Below are 17,529 nucleotides of genomic sequence, written 5' to 3'. Positions count from 1 at the left end.
GCAAGTAGTAAACTTAAAGCAAAGTGTTATCAATAATCTGAACTATCAAATCAATAAATTTTACTTAATGCCAATCTATTGCATCTGTTCACAGAACTTCTAAATAATGTATTGTGGTGTAATATATGTGATTTATGTATTTCATCATCTATATCAGAGTCTGGATTTTGAAACAGGGGTAATGCGGGTTTTAGTCTGTGTAAGAAGGCTTAAATAATTAATACGTCAGCATTTCTCAAGCCATGATTTTAAACCTGTACCCAACAGAAATTGGGGCCCTCCTGGAGTGAAATTGGAATTTCTTTATATTCTGAGAATATCATGATCAGACAGCAAAAACGTGGACAGTTATTGGCTTGCTTTTGGTTTACAAGAATCAAGAATTGATTTCTGCTTCAGGATAGCTTCAAGTATGGAAATCCTTTAGGTGCAGGTCACAGAAAACTGGCTGGGGTCAGATATAACAATAGTTCTTCCTTGAGGAAGGAACTAGTTCAAAATATTTAAGAGAAATGTTACCGCAGTCTGGGATCAGATTTGTCCAGCAGTAACACCAGCTGGGATCATAATAGTATTTGTCATACTATCCAGTACAACTTCTGGCAGGCATGATGCAATGTGGTCCAATGGGAGGGATATTCTTGAATACCACAAAGGACAACATTGTGACCTGATGCAGCAGGTGTACCGCTTCATCAGTTGTGGAATGTTTGTAGGGTGGGGCACTGCTTTGTCCCTTACCCAGCAGTTTTTTTTTTTAAAAAACACCTTTGATGGAGGGTCTCCTTCATTTATGTGCAGCATGCATCTTCACTGATTGTTCTCCACCTTTACAACCATATAGTTTTTTTTTAAAACCCTATTATGGCCATTTACATTCAAAACAGTTTTATCTGTTTTAATTCAGCCAGAATATGAACTTACCATGCAAAATGCACCTATCCCCATTTTAGACTAATTCCTTGAGCAAGGAAAAAGTCATGCAAGCATATGAAGAGGGGTCACTGGACTAGAAACATTAATGCTGCTTTCTCTCCACAGACGTTTCCAGACTTGCTGGAGAAACTCAGCAGTTTCGGTTTTTGTTTCATGCAGACTCATGACCAATTATGCAAATTAGTCATCCCCATTCACAGCATAGCACAACAAAGCCACCAAAACTGCAGTCAACACAACTCTATATGCTGTAACTCTCTCTCAACCTTCCACTCTCATAGCACCCTCATGCTATTAATAAACACATTGAACTCAATCCCCTATACATTCCACTACGAAGGAAAACCAGAAGTGAGGCAATCCGTCTCAATGGACCCCAGAGTTTAAAACCCAGGTGGGAAAACACACCGATGCTTCATTGGAGGCTGCACTGAGGATGTTACTAAGCATGGTAACGAAACGTCTGCGAAACAACAAACCAGCTCGGTGAGCTAACCAACCTCAACAGAGTGGAAGAGAGTCATCCTCGTTTGGAAGGGATCAATGAATGAATGGTGAATGAATATGCTGTAAACCATCATCTCGACTTTTGGGAAGAGAATTCTACTCGGTCAGTTCCAGGTATTGTCATTATTCAATTTGTCAAACCCACCCCCATCACCCGAGTTTCATCCACAGAAGGGACCAGACTATTGCCTGTTTGGGAAAGTTAGTTTGTATCTGCAAAAGATCTTTAAAAAGTTAAAATGAAATGTTGACACTACCAGACAGAATCTCAAAGAAAAGGACACGGAGCTTTTAATGTCGGGAGAAATTGGCTGGATATTTCAACCAAGTGAACAGCTGGATGGAAATGACCATCGAGAGCTAGATCCTGGGGAAAATGAATGATAATTCTATTGAAAGACATGATTTGTGTAAAGGCCTAAAGAAAACTATTGAACAAAGACCTGAATTAGAAAAGCAACCGTCACAAAGCTGCTTGCAGACAGAAATGACACCAGTGAAGACTTTTGTGCTTAATAGTACACTAGCAGCATTTTTAAAAAAATTGATACTAGCTTTGGTTTATTTGAGTGATTTTAGACAATTAGAACCCAAGAGTAATTGACTTGACATTATACAAAGTCTTAAAAAGCTTCAAAGTAGCTTTTAAAAGAAATCTATAAATTAACATGCATAAAAGAATCTCTCTATTGATATTCAGTTTGGAAGAAATGTTTGACTTTTTGGAATTAGTACTCCTGGCAAAGTGGTAGTTAAGAAAGAAAATTATTCTTGTGTTCATAATTTCTACATATTAAGTGTTGGCTCAATGGCAGTTCTATACCTACTGCTTTAGTAATTCTAAAAACAGTTTATCAGAAAACTGCAAATGTTTGTAGTACAAACAGTAGTTCTTTTCACTGATATATATATATATATATATACTTCTGAAAACTTACCTCAAAATATCATGCATACATGAAGGTTCTCTATAAAACTGATTCGGAATATCCTGTGAATCAAGAAATGAGAGAGTTATCAATAGCTGTACACACTCAGTTTCTCTCAAGTGAACAGGGAGGTCTGATATTTTGGAAAGTACAAATATATTCAATGATTGTGAATGATCAATATTTTGATATTCTAGAATACAAAGTGTTTGCTGTATCTATTGTAGAATTTCTATTTTCCAATGAGCACAGAACATACTTTTCAACTTAAAAAAAATCTTGCATAATTCAAAAGTCAATATTTGAAAAGCATGAATGAGTGGAATGATCAAAAAATTTAAGATGCACTACTTCCAGAAGTTTTGACGATTACCTTACCATAATAGTCAAAGCATTAACACCCCTTCATTAAACAGGTTAATTATGGAAAGATTCTTCACAATGAACAAGGAATTCAAGAAGATTGTACTCACTTCCACAAGAATCAGTTTTTTGTCTGTCTCCAGTCTATCGCCCAGCATCTGAAGCTTTTTGTATTTGTTGGCTCGCAATAAAAATTCTTCAAATAGAACAGACTGTGACTTGCTGATATTTATCCGAAAACCTGGTTCTGAGGATAGTCAAAGATCATGTTTTTTAAAAATTAAATAGACTGGAGAAACCTGTTCCTATTCGATTCAGGAAATAAAATTGGTATATAGACATAAAAAGGATGTGTTGTTATATGGAGAGTTGCACGAGAGATTTTTACTATAGCTGAATGATTGGACAGCAAAACATGAATGGCAACACCAAGTCTCTAAATTATCAATAACTTAATGGCATGATCAATTGAAGGGCTCCTTTTCAGCTTTGAGGCCACAGGCTAGCAAGTCTTCAAGAGGAAGCCAAAATAAGAAAAAAAAAGTGAGCAGCAGAAATACTGCGCTTTAAAAAATATTTCAAGTCTCCCATCCCATCACCCACTGTTTGTTGACTTCCATCAAAATTGAAAACACTACTTATCACCATTGCTCTTGTTTGCATAAGTGAAAAAGAATAAAAACTGCTCCGTTCAAGACAGAAGCAAATTATTTAGGATTCTGTTTAAATGCTGCAATTAGGACCAAAGTCAGTTGTAAATTATGATAATTATTTATTCTCATCCTGCTTTTTAGGGAGCACGCCTCACAACCTTACTCAGAAAAGTGGTGACCAAGTAACATTTCTTTGTTCAAGTACATCACATACTCGTGATCTCTGGATAGGTCAAAAGATCCCATCAATTGCCTAATCAGAACTGTTGGAAAACAAATAACTTTTTCCAAATAATAATTGGATAAAATTACACTTTAGAAAACCAATGTTAATTTGAAACAGTTGACAGTTTCTTAGTGCATTTTAGCACTTCCGGTTGTCAGAATCTTCTATTTTAACATCTGTTTCCATAAAGTGCCACGAACACAGGAAAACAGTATGTAGGATCAAATTAGCTAATCTAAAAATCAGCAGTGACATGTTGCAATAGACAACACACTGCCATTTCGTATATAAAACAATGAATCCATACCCTACACAGATGCCATTTGCCATGTAACTAATCACAACACTTTTAGAAGGTTTGTTCGTTCAAAAATAAAATTTTCTCATAGAAGAATTGTGTTATATAGTTCAAACAAAAACAAGTTTTAATTCTTTGTCTGAACTTAGATGACTGAAAGCATGTGCACTGGTGCAAAAACTGGATCATTCAAAACAATGCACCTGAACACCGAGTTGGCCAAAATCTGCTCTTACCAGTATTAAAGCAGCCTTTAAATTCATCATGGCTTTTAAATTGGTTTTCTGATAAAGGATTTGTCCATTCCAGCAGGTGGATTCCCAGCTCCTTTACAAGAACTTGTATTGTAGCAGTCTTGCCAGTGCCAGCAGCACCCGTTAGTAATAAGATGGAAACACCCTTTAATAGGAAAATATATGCAGACTTGAGTAACAATCATATGTCAGAGAAATTTTCGATACGTTACAGCTATTAAATTTGATACTCCAAATAAGGAAGCAAGCAAACAACATACTGCATTGTAATAAGGATTGGCTGAGACTTCTTTAACAAATATTAAAGTATTTGTGATTAGTCCACAGCTCCCCAAGGGCTCAACTGGCTTGGAAGCGAGTTCATCCACCACAAAGACCAGCAGGTCCCAGGATGGTGCGGTTGTGTAGACCTGGCAGGTTTCAGCCGGATGGTGATAAAGACACTAATTGGCTTCCTTTGAAACTAACATCAGAAATTATTAAAAGTCATTAAAACCGATTAAAGAAAAAATATATCACTTACCACTTTTGTAAGCACTGCTTTGAGGAAGCAAATGTTGAAAACATCATGGGAATTGGCTTGCAATGGATTGGACAAGTAAAGTTACAGAAATGTAAAGCCAATTGCATGATTGATATATAGTCTATGACTTGTTTTGGATTTTGGGATTTTGAAATAATGGCATATGGATTTTCTGTGCCTGAACGGGGTTAAGTGACGAACTTGCAAGTACTTTTGCAGCCATAATTCCTCTTTTAAAAAAACGAGATTGCTCTGGAGGCTAATGCAAACAAATTTCCATTCGGAAGGAGCACAGTAAACAGTGGTAAATTAGGCTTTTAGCTTAGAAGGTCAGGAGTTTTTTTTCCTTTTGAATGAAGGGACACACACATAGCTTGTAAAAAATACCTTTTGGTTTCAGTTTGGCAGTTTTACAGAAGTCTTGGCTGAACTAAATGTGTAGAAACAGTTGCTCTTGAGAAAGGGAGATATTCAAGACTTAAAAAATGAGATTACCTCAGTCTGAAGGAGTTTAGTTTAAATGGCTCCAATCCAGAAATGTTTGGTTAAAACTCCAAAGGGGTTATGTGAAGCTGAGAAAGTCTAATCCTAGATATATGATGGATCAGAGGCCATCAGATTCTCATGATTGATAATTTAAGTCACAGCCAAGTAAAACCCTACACAGGAAAGAGAAATAAATAGTCTCTGGCATTTGAATACTGTAATGGGATGCTGTTGGGATTAATGAGATTATCTTTTTACCATGTGCTTCAAAATACTTAAGCGTGTGTTACATGTGAATAGTTCCATCTATTCTATTTTATCTTCATTTCTTTTGAGCAACAAATTTCTGTTTTATTGTTAAAACCACATCTGCTACGTGGTAGACGTGTGCGTCAATTAGAAACCATCTTGTTAAAACCAAAAATGATCTATCATGCCAAATTTCAGTCTAGTATCTTACTTGCCTTGTAATAACATCAGCTGAGATCATAACAACAGTCAGAAGTACAACTGTAGAAGGGAAAATGTCCTATTACTTTCATTCACTGCACACAGAATTACAATACCCATGTGAATTTCAGTCATCAACAGTAAAAGGAGTTTCAGGAACAGAGACACCTCAGGATGTATCTTCACAAATTGATGAAGGTGACAGAGCAGGTTGAGAAAGCAGCTCAATTATGTTTCATACAGAGTGCAAAAAGTTCAACTTAAGGTGCAGAAAACTTTTACGAGGATGTTGCCAGGACTGGAGGGTTCGAGTTACAGGGAGAGGCTGAATAGGCTGGGGCTTTTTTCTCTGGAGCGTGGAGGCTGAGGGGTGACCTGGAAGAGGTTTATAAAATCATGAGGGGCATGGCTAGGGTGAATAGCCAAGGTCTTTTCCCTTGGGTGGAGGAGTCCATAGCTAAGGCAAGCAGGTTTGAGGTGAGAGGGGTAAGATTAAAAAGGGACCCCCAGGGCAACTTTTTCATGCAGAAAGTGGTGCATGTATGGAACGAGCTACCAGAGGAAGTGGTGGAGGCAGGTAACAATTACAACATTTAAGAGGCATCTGGATGGGTTTTTGAATAGGAAGGGGTTACAGGGATATGGGCCAAATGCTGGCAAATAGGACTAGTTTAGAATATCTGATTGGCTTGGACAAGTTGGACTTAAGGGTCTGTTTCCGTTCTGTGCAACTCAATCTACATAAGACACCGATTCAATTTCAACTTGCAAGCATGTTCAATTCTGGACACTTTAGGAAGGATGTGAAGACTTTAGAGAGAGTGAGTGCAGACAAGATTTTTTAAGAGTGATTCCAGGGATCAAAGCCATCAGTTATGCTGATGGATTGGGAAGTTGTGGCAGTTCCCTTTGGAAAAGACTCAGAGGGGGTTTGATAAGGGTGCTCAAATCACAAGTTATCTATGAAGACAGGATAGAAAAATTAATCCCATTGACAGAAAGATCAAGAACCAGGTGACGCCGATACAAGGTCATGGACAAAAGAAGCAACATCAACATGGGGTTTTTCTCTGCAGCAAATCGTTAGGACCTGATATGCATTGGCTGTAATAGCAGCAGATTAAATTACGGTTTTCAAAAGGGAATTGAGTAAGCAACTGAAGAAGCAGAGAAAACAAGAGTTATAAAGAAAGTTTGGTTTGTGGATCTAACCCATACCCATTTGAACTAAAATGGGAAAATCCTTTAATTTGCAAGGGGCTGCATTTTCTACTACTCTTGAGCCTATCCTTTTTTCCAAAATGTTACGGAGGAGTTCTGCATTTCAGGCAAATGATTCTAATTATCAGGGTCCAATGGATGTGCAAGGGCTGGGATAGATGTAATTGGGAGTGTGCTAAGTGAGGAGTCAGTTTAAAAGTTCCCCAGGGATCAAGACTAGGTATTTAATTGTCTAACTTTTAAATATCAAACTTTTAACTTTCACCTCAACTTCAGCAAAGCCCCCGGAATTCTCAAATTTAAATGGAGATTTCTGGAGGGTTCTAGATGCAGGAGAATTGCCCATCAGAATCTTCAGTTTCATGAATTATTCCCTTGGTGCCTGCTACATTGGTGATTTTACAGGATCATGGCGTGCAACACCCATCTAGCCATCAGAAAATCCAGTTCAATATTTTTAAAAATTGAGAAGTAGCATAACCTTTAAAAATATACTGCTTTGGAAGAACTTCAGTATGGAAATAGACCAACAGAAAATAGTATGAAATACTTCAATCAGGTAGGAAAAAGTTAGGTCCTTTTACTGTCACATTTTCTAATGATAGATGAATGTTCAATCTACATATATGTAGACAGCCTTCCTCCTCGAAAGACATTATTTGCACCGATGTAGTCATCTCAACTCTGCATAAGGTAACAGTGTGGCTTAGAAGTCCCACGCTTACATGTTGGTATCTGCTATATTTTCTGCAAAGGACAACAGCATGTTGTGAAGGTGCATGATTTGCTGGTCTTTGTTTTCTTCAGGCCCTCTTTTCAACCAGCTGTGCTTCCCATTTCTGCTCATCTCTTCCAAACAGTCAGACTCCAGAGAAATTGTATGTCAGCTGTCATTTTCAATTTGTCAACTGCATATTAAGCTTGCTGGTGTTCTTGTAGGAGGAATGGATGCTCAGGAGGTTGTGACACAGTCGCCACTTCACATGAAAGGTTGTTTTTGGGTATACAGTCACCATCCAAAGTGGTTGAGCCAGCACAAACATTTTTGTCTTAGCAATAAGTGTTTACTGATTAATTTAACTCACCAGGACCTCAGTGCCAATGCCTTGTCCTAGAAAAAGATGTCAAGGATATGCACAAGACAGTGAAGGTGGAAACCATTCAGCCTTGTTTCCTGCTTTGCAGATGTTATCCAGGTCTCACCATTTCAGAGGTTTGTATCATGGACACAAAGTTTGGTAGACTCTGGTTTTGGTGCTCTCAAGTCAGGTTGCCATTGTTCTACATTTTCCTACTCAGCTTGGACATAACAATCGTATGTTGATTTCAGCATCAAGTGACAGACTGGTAGTAATTTCACAGCTTAGATATTTGAAGCTATCAACACTACTAGATGATTGTATGGCAAAGTGCAGAACCATGACATTTGTCTTCCTAATGCTGGACAAATTAAACTCTTGACAGGCAAGAGAGAGCTTGTTCATTTGTTCTGGAGATCTTTCTCATTACAGAATGTCAGTATTCTATTATCAGTGTACAGCAACTCTCACTTTTTCTTGGCTGTTATGCAAGCAAGGCTCAGCAGCTCTCTCAGTGCTGGAATGTAAACCGACACCCTTTCCCGATGACCTGTAGGCACAAGGCAATAGCAAAAAGAAGAATGTACCAAAGACTATTATGCAAGAAAACAACCTCCTGCAGATCTCGAAGAGTTCCATATTGCCCCATCATACTTGACCTTATCCAACATGTTGTCACAGAAAGAGGAGGTCACCGTGAGCAGCTTCAGTGAACAGCCAGTTTTCTACAGCAGTAAAAACAGACAGACAGTCTCTGATCAGGTGGTTGAATATCTTCATCAACCTTACTGATGCAAAATATCGTAGTTTCCTCAGTTATTGACATTTCTCTTGGAACTGCCTGACTAAGAGGATCATGTCAACTGCAGATCTGAAGCATATTATTGTGCTTCAAGACATCCCAAAGCATTTCACATTCAATTAATTTTTGAGGTATGGTTCCTTGTTTTATAGGCAAACATGGCAAGTTATTCTTACAAGCAAGGACCAAAACCCAGCAACTAAATTAATGACCAGATAAGTATGTCAGTCATGCCAATTGGAAGATAAATACTGGCTGATACACCAGAACTGTCCTCTTATTCTTCAAATACAATTCCAAGCACTCCTTCACCAATGGACCGGTGTTTTAGCCAAGATTATGCTCAAATGCCTGAATGAGGAATGATACCATGACCTGTTCTACTGTTGAGCTAACGTGACACTTGAAGCCAGGGGGTGGGTTGCCATTCAGCCATATTCTGATCTGGCTTTCTGGGAGCACAATTTGATCTAGAAATGGCCTTTTACACTCTAGTTTCACAGTGGCAATCACTAACCTCAGTCAACTCCTCTGAGCAGCAGAGGAGAGAAATCAAAGTTATATTTTGACATTATTCTAGGGATAAATTCAAATTCCATTGAAGATCACAAGACCAAAAAAAAAGCAAATCAAATGTATTGTGTCACCTGATGGGGAAATCTCTCTATTGTGTGGGCTTTTAGCCAACTTTCAACCTCTTCAATTTTCTTCTTATGAACTGCAAGTTCACTCTGAAATAGAAAATGAAATTAAATGACACCATAAAGAGAAAGAGCATTGGAACTACAATCAAAATACGATCTAAATGTAAAACTAGTTGTAAAATTGATTGTAACAAGAAATTAGGTCCAAAACTGATAAATCCATTTGGATTCCAAATATTCAGTTGACAGATCTGATTATTTGTGTTTAAGTTTTGAGATCTTGTAAAATAATAATTTCTAGTGTAATATATGGCTTACAAAAAGTAACCTTAAAAAGTTTAGGAAGTTTCTGCTATGATCAAAATCTTAGCATTGAGTGTCAAATTGAATATAAGCAATATTTTCAGAATAGCTTATCTAATGTGGGGGAGCTCTGATTGAGAAAATGCCAAAACTATGAAGAACATTTGAAGTAGGAAATAACTACTAAGTTGTTAACAATTTTTAATATGAGCATGAGTCAATGGATTGTTTTGAGAATTAACACACAGACACACACACAAAAACAAATATCCAACCAACTGCTTTGTACTCTAATAGCTCAGTGAGAATGTTTTAGGTTCAAGTCCCAATCCACAAAATTGAATACAAAATTGAGTCAGTTGACTCTCCAGTTCAGTACTTTGGATGCTTGCAAAGTCAGAGGTGCCGCCTTTTGGCAGAGATGCAAGACTCAATCTGCCCCTTTAGACAGAAAGTAGTCAGAAAAGAGCAGCAGAGTCCAAGCCACCATTTATCCCAGAAGTGAAAAAAAGTCATTGGCCAAAATGAACAGCTTCTTTCTACAGATCATCTGCAGTCCTTTCAGCAAAACTGCTTATGCTTCTCAGAGTGCCAAAGGTTTCCTATTACTTCTGAAGCGAAGCAAATCAAAGTTCCAGAATACTGTTATATCTAATTTTTGATCTTATACCAGGTACCATGTCATTTTTACACCCTGTATTTCTAGAAACATCACAATTCATATTTCTATCTGTAATAACCTTATTATTACATTCACCAAATGTCAGGACAAGGCTTACATGCATTGCCCATTCCTCAATGCCTTTGAGAAATGGTAGTAATCCACCCTCTTAGATATCTATAGTGGAGTGGGAGGCGAAGGTTGTCCATGCTTCTGTTAGGTAAGGAGCTCTCGGAAAACCAAACAGACTTGCAAAACAAGATGGTGTATGACTTGAAGGTGGTAACATTCCAATGCATCTGCTGTCCTTTCCTGAGGTAGAAGAGGTCGAAGCTTGGAACTTGCTGCTACAGAAACTAGAGTGAGTTACAGCAGTGCATTTTGTTGTTAGTACACACTACAAATATGGTGCACCAGTATTGTAGGAAGTGATTATCTGTAATGGATGGTCTGCTGCTTTGTATTTCATAGTGTTGAGCTTCACTCATGCATATAAACAGAGAGTATTCCATCACACTGACTTGTGCTTTGTAGATGGTTGACAGGCTTTAGGGAATCAGGTGACAAGTCACATACTGAAGAATAAACCGACTTTAATCTGCCCTAGTACCCACAGTCTTTTAGAATCATAGAGTTATACAGCAGAGAAATGGGCACTTCAGCCCACCATGTCTGTGCTGACCAACAAACAATGAACTACACTAATTCCATGTACCTGCATTTGGTCTATAGCCTACTATGCCCTGGCATTTTAAGTGCTCATCAAAATGCTTCTTAAATATTGAGAGAGTACTTGTCTTCATCACCCTCTCAGGCAGCATGTTGCATATTTCCATCAATGCCTGGGTAATTTTTCTTCACCCCCGTTTCTTATCTAAATCACATCCTTTTCACCCTAAAAACTTATGCTCTTTAATCTTAGACATGAGCCTTGGGAAAAACACTCTCATGATCCACCCTGTCTATGTCTCTCATAATATTGTAGATCTCAAATCAGATTGCCCCTCAGTCTCCTCTGCTCCAAGAAAAACAAACCTAGCCTATCCCATCTCTCCTCATAATGGAGACTTTTCATCCACGGCCACATCCTGGTGAATCACCTCTGCATCCTCTCCACTGGAATCACATCCTTCCAATAATGTGGCAACCAGACAAGAACTGCAAACAGTATCCCATCTGTGGCCTTTGTTTTGTGAAGTTGTAACAAGACTTCCTTGTTCCTATATGTTACGCCTGGCTAATGAAGGCAAGCATGCCTTCTTCATCACCGTATCCACCCATGCTGACACCTTGAAGGATCTATGGGTTCCTTTGTTCCCCAGCACTCCCCAGGGACATACCATTCATTAAGCGTATACTTACCTTATCAGACCTCCCAAAATGCATCATCTTGCATTTATCAGGAATAAATTCTCGTTAGAGAGAAGAAGGTTAAGAGGTGACTTGATAGAGACATACAAGATGATCAGAGGATTAGATAAGGTGGACAGTGGGAGCCTTTTTCCTCGGATGGTGATGGCTAGCACGAGGGGACATAGCTTTAAATTGAGGGGTGATAGATATAGGACAGATGTCAGAGGTAGGTTCTTTACTCAGAGTAGTAAGGGCGTGGAATGCCCTGCCTGCAAAAATAGTAGACTCGCCCACTTTAAGGGCATTTAAATGGTCATTGGATAAATACATGGATGATAATGGAATAGTTTAGGTTAGATGGGCTTCAGATTGGTTTCACAGGTCGGCGCAACATCGAGGGCCGAAGGGCCTGGACTGCGCTGTAATGTTCTATGTTCTATGTTCTATGTTCTAAATTCCATCTGCCACTGCTCTGCCCAATATCAGGTTGTAGCCCGAGACCAACCCCCTCACCATCAACACCAATCTGTATCATCTTCAAGCTTACTTATTATATGTTCTCTCTTCACGTGCAAGTTCTTAATGCACATAATTAACAGCAAAGGGTCCCAGGATCAATCTGTGGTACATGGTTGGTCACAAGCTTCTAATTTAAAAAAAAATCCCTCCACCAGCCTTTGCCTCCTACTTGTAAGCCAATTTTGGATCCAGTTTGCCAACTTGCCTTGGATCCCATGGACTCTTAACATTTGGGCCAGCCTTCTATGTGGGACTTGTTAAAGGCCTTAAATGAAGTCTGTGTAACTGCATGACCCTCATCACGATATTTAGTCACTTCTTCAAAACAAAAAACAAAGAAAATGTATGGACCAGACCAAAACTCCTCAAAATATTCAGGATATAGTCTAGACCCTAACCTTTCCTTATATTAAAAGTAAATGTAAGGTGTTGAATTCCAGATACAATTCGATTGATCAAACTACTGAATTTAAAGCAAAACACAATTTATTCATCCACTATAGTTAAAATACAACAAAGCAAAGGAGGAATTGGAATAACATAGCTCTACTGGAAATCTTAACAGAATAATAGATATAGTAACTATTACTGATTAACTGTTCCAATACAGTAGCATTCCATAAACGCACCCTTGGCAAAAGGCAAATTCATAAAACAGATTGTCTCATATGCAACTCCAGTAGCAGGAAGAGTCTAGTAGCTTTTGGTTGTAACTAAGAGAGGGAACGAAAACAGCTTTCACTTCAAGACTTTGAAGTCTAAAACTAAAAATCCTGATTCTATGGGAGCTTGACCACACCTATTTCAGCCTGCTTCTATTGTTGCAATTTTAAAAAAAACCCAAGGCCTCACAAACTGTTTACTCTAGCGGCTCTGGTAGACTGCTCGTAACCTCTGGCCTAAAACCTCTCAAAAAAAAAAAGGGGACAAAATAACCTCTTAAAGCCACAGTATTGCCACATAAAATTAAATTAGTCAGATAGGATCTCCCTCCAAGAAATCTGTGCTGACGATCCCTGATCAATCCCTGCCTTTCCAGGTATTGATCGATCCTGTCCCTCAAATTTTGATCCAATAAATTTCCGGACCACTGACATCAAAACAACAAATATGTAAGCACCTTGTCTAACCCTGCTGCCCTTCTTGATTGCGTGGACCCAGAGCGCACATAGATTGGCCCTTTGGTCTCTAACAGGCCACACTTTTTCTTTGTTAATCCTTTTACTCTTAATATAGCTATAAAATGCTTTGGGTTTTCCTTATTCCTATCTGCCAAAGATATTTTGTGGCCCTTCTTTCCCCTCAATTTCCTTTTTTTGAAATCAAACCCTACACACTCTATATTCCTCAAGGGCCTCTCTTGCTTTTACGTGCACTATATCTGACATATGCTTCTTTCTTCATCAAACTTTCAATATCCATTGATATTGACGGTTCACTGGACTTGCTGCCCTTGCCCTTGACTCTTAGGAGGAATACACTGGCCTTGAATTCTCACCATACTATTTCTAAAAATTAAAAAACCTCCTACTTTCTAAACAAAAACAGAAGTTGGTGGAAGCATCTGTGAAGAGAAAAAAAAAAAGTCAGCGTCAACGTTTCGGGTCCGGAGACCCTTCCTCAGTGAGTTCTGAGGAAGGGTCACCAGGCCCAAAACGTTAACGCTGGCTTTTTCTTCACAGATGCTGCCAGACCTGCTGAGCTTCTAGCAACTTCTATTTTTGTTCCCAATTTACAGCATCCGCAGTTCTTTCGGTTTTTATTTCCCATTTTCTAAACATAGACTTAGATGCAAGTAGCCGTTCCCAGTCTATGTTTACCAGATCATGTCTAGTGATATTAAAAATCAGCCTTACCTCAATTTAAACACTTAATTTCTGCACTAAACTTATCAGTTTGAAATTAACAGAGATATGGTCACTATCCCCAAAATGCTTGATCATGAAATCTTCAATCACTTGACCAGCTTCATTTCCTATGATTAGTCTGTCCAGAGATGGGGCAATGCTAGACCTATCTGGTTACGGGCTGTCCATAAATTCTTCTGGTCAACAGCAAACCTCAGGATATTGATAACGGGACATCAGTGACAAAACGCTATTTAAATGTCAAGAGGAGATAGTTTGTCTCCAGCAAGCAAGAATCTGTCATTGCCTGGCAGTTGCAAGTCATGAATGTTATTTGCCATAGTCAATCCAAGCCTGCATGTTATCCTGATCATGTTATATTTCAGCAGAGACTGCTTTAGATGCTGATGAATTGCAAATTGTACTGAAGACTGTTTAATCATAAGCAAACAACCCTAGATTTAATATTCTGTTGGATGGAACATCAGTGATGAAGCAGCTAAAGATGTTTGGGCATAGGGCACCATCTTCAGTAACCCTTTCAGCAATGTCTTGGGGCTGAGATGGTTGGCTTTCATCAACTACTTTCATAGTCTTTCTATGATTCCAGCCAGAGAACTATTATTCCCCTGATTTCTATTGAGTTAAAAGGAATTTGATCTCCTTTATGCCACACTCAGTCAAATACTGCCTTGACGTCAAGTGCAGCCACTTCCAACTCAAAGGGACTTGGGGATCCTAGTTCAGGTTTCTCTTAAGATTAACATGCAGGTTCAGTTGGCAGTTAGGAAGGCAAATGCAATGTTGACATTCATTACAAGAAGGCTAGAATACAACAGCAACGATGTACTGCTGAGGCTGTATGGGACTCTGGTCAGACCACATTTGGAATATTCTAAGCAGTTTTTGCCTCCACACTGAAGGATGTGCTGGCGTTGGAGGGGGTCCACAGGAGGTTTAAAAGAATGACTATTGGAATGAAGGGCTTGTCATTTGAGGAGCAGTTGAGAACTCTGGGTCTGTACTCGATGGAGTTTAGAAGGGATGCGAGGTGTGTGTAGTGGGGGGTGGTGAGCAGAGGTCTGGTAGAAACATACAGAACGCAGAGGTCTGGATAGATTGATATGAAGAGGTCTTCATTAGTAGGACAGAGTAGGACCTGAGGCTACAGCCTCCAAGTGAAGGAACCCCCTCTTAGAACAGAAATGGAAAAATTTCTTCAGCCGGAGGGTGGTGAATCTCTGGTACTCATTCCACAGAGAGGGCTGTGGAGGCCAAGTTGTTGACTGTACTTAAGACAGAGAGTCTCTTGATTAGTAAGAGGATGAAGGGCTATGGGCAGAAGGCAAGAGAATGGGGTTGAGAAATATCAGCTATGATCAAATGGTGGTGCAGACTGGATTGGGCCGCATGACCTAAATTTGCTCCTTTATCTTGTGGTGTTAAAACTATAAGTGACTCAGGAGTCTATTCTCCATATCTTTGACTGTAGGAAAAAATACATACCTTCCGATCTTCCCTGATAGTTGTCATCAAATTTATATTTCTGACCTCCAAGTGTATGCTTCCAGAATTTAGAAGCACATCTTCTTTGTAAAATTAACAAAGTTCATGGGCTAGAACAGGAATTGTAGCTTAATTCTAATTGCTTGCAAATAAAACTAGTCCACTTACAAATTATCAGCAAAAATTGTCTTTTAGCTGTTACTTGGACATCAAGAAGTGAAAAGGTACAGAGATGGAAGGAAGGATGGACGCATTAACTGGCCACACTGTATCCCTCCTAGTCTTTGACCAGCAAGAAGAACTGCAAGATCTTAGGATAAATCAGTGGCCACTAGGAATCATGGGTGATAACATGGAGGGTTCATGTACAAAAAGGAGGGTATTTGCATCCTAGTTTGAAAAACTACTGGCAAAGTAAACTTCCACTAAGTCTGGTGAATTGGCCAAAAAGGTGCCAAATCTACTTAAAGTCAGAAGGATTGGGGCAGGGTAAGAGAGTAATGATTATTAGTATGCCAAAAGGACCCAAGCATCACATTTCCTATTTGAGGTGTGACTGACATTATGCAGTATTAAGGTTTACTGAAATTGTTGTTCAGACACACTTACTAACTGTAAAATGAGTCTGTATAATGATTTATAACAGAACTTGTTCAATTATGTGTGAATTAGTTGCAAATGGAAATAACTTCCATTTTATAAAAGTATCAAAAATCAAAATAAAACAAGGTGCATCATCAAATAAAGTGTGACAAATACAAGGAAGGGCATGTGTGTACATCATTAAATTCATATTAGCGAGTAACTCACTTCCTGACTTGCCAAAGCCTAATCACTAATCTACAAGCCACACGTCAGGAGTGATGGAATGCTCTTCACCTGCCTGGTTGAATGTATTTCCAATAACACCTAAGGAGCTTGACACCACACAGGGCAAAGCAGCCCACTTAACCGGCACCACATCCATAAACATCCACTCTCTCCACCACGGACGTTCAGTAGCAGCAGTGTGTACCATGTAGCAGATGCACTACAGAAATTCACTACGGCTTCTTAGGCAACATCTAAATCCAGTAACACCTAAACAACTAGAGCAGTAGCTACATGTGAACACCACCACCTCCAAGCTCCCCTCCTGGAGATGCACCATCCTAATTTGGAAACATACCACTTTTCATTCAGTGTCGTTAACTCATTAACGGCATTGGTCTACCTGCAACAGGTAAGAAGGCAGCTTACCATTACCTTCTCAATGGCAGCTAGGCCAAGCCTGCAACACCCACATCTGATGAGTGAATACATATGTAATTAGACATTCACATCGTGACTTCACAAATTGATGTCATGAATCCAAAATAAGAAACTGAAACTGCTTAAAGTTGCAACACCATCTTAATTATATATGCAAAGCTGCATGGATAAGCATTATTACACTAATAGAAAAGGCAAGCTTTGAGAGAAATAATGGAAATAGATTTTAAAATCTATATGCCTGAACTTCGTGGGGTTTACTATAAAATGACATACATACCTGATTTTGAGGTTTATATTCATCCACCCAGGCTTCATCAGAATTTGAAACTGAATTTTGTCTACAACAGTTTAAGATCTGCTCTGCATCAGATGCCTTTGTCCTTTTTTGGCTCGTTGTGATATTTAAGACAGAGGACTGCAATGTTTTGTCTTGTTCTCTCCGAAGAATTTTCTGAACTCCAGCACTGGACTCTGAATTGCTAGATGGTTTTCTGTCCAAGGTTATTGGTAAGCTAGAGTTGCTTATACCATCAAAAGACGGATTCACCCAATAGGTCACCTAAAATAGCAAATTTTGGAAAAGAAAGACTCAGTTATAAAATGCCTTTCATGACTGGAAGTCATATTAAAATTCATTGAAGTATATTTGAAGACACTGCTAAAAACATGGCAGAGAATTTGCACGTGCCTGGAAAGAATGAGAGGACCAGGTAAT

The 17,529-nt window shown here is 38.9% G+C and overlaps 1 protein-coding gene across 5 annotated transcripts in view; it reads right to left on the bottom strand.

Annotated features, from left to right (window-relative positions):
- Nucleotides 1-17,529, bottom strand: part of rad17 (RAD17 checkpoint clamp loader component) — a 52,375-nt gene that overhangs the window by 28,110 nt on the left and 6,736 nt on the right. For 4 of the 5 annotated variants that reach the window (XM_048595176.1, XM_048595175.1, XM_048595179.1 and 1 more), the window contains exons 3-8: nt 17,092-17,373; nt 9,375-9,458; nt 8,585-8,650; nt 4,149-4,311; nt 2,846-2,982; nt 2,382-2,434 (exon numbers count right to left, since the gene is read on the bottom strand). In XM_048595176.1, the coding sequence (XP_048451133.1) occupies nt 2,382-2,434; nt 2,846-2,982; nt 4,149-4,311; nt 8,585-8,650; nt 9,375-9,458; nt 17,092-17,373 (785 nt within the window). The remainder of the gene's footprint in view (nt 1-2,381; nt 2,435-2,845; nt 2,983-4,148; nt 4,312-8,584; nt 8,651-9,374; nt 9,459-17,091; nt 17,374-17,529) is intronic. The other variant, XM_048595177.1, reaches the window with a different exon arrangement.

The sequence above is a fragment of the Rhincodon typus genome, chromosome 3 (assembly GCF_021869965.1).
Source record: "Rhincodon typus isolate 14 chromosome 3, sRhiTyp1.1, whole genome shotgun sequence".
Classification (NCBI taxonomy): Eukaryota; Metazoa; Chordata; class Chondrichthyes; order Orectolobiformes; family Rhincodontidae; genus Rhincodon; species Rhincodon typus.
Note: the sequence above shows the minus strand (reverse complement) of the source record. Positions and strands in the feature narration are given on the sequence as shown.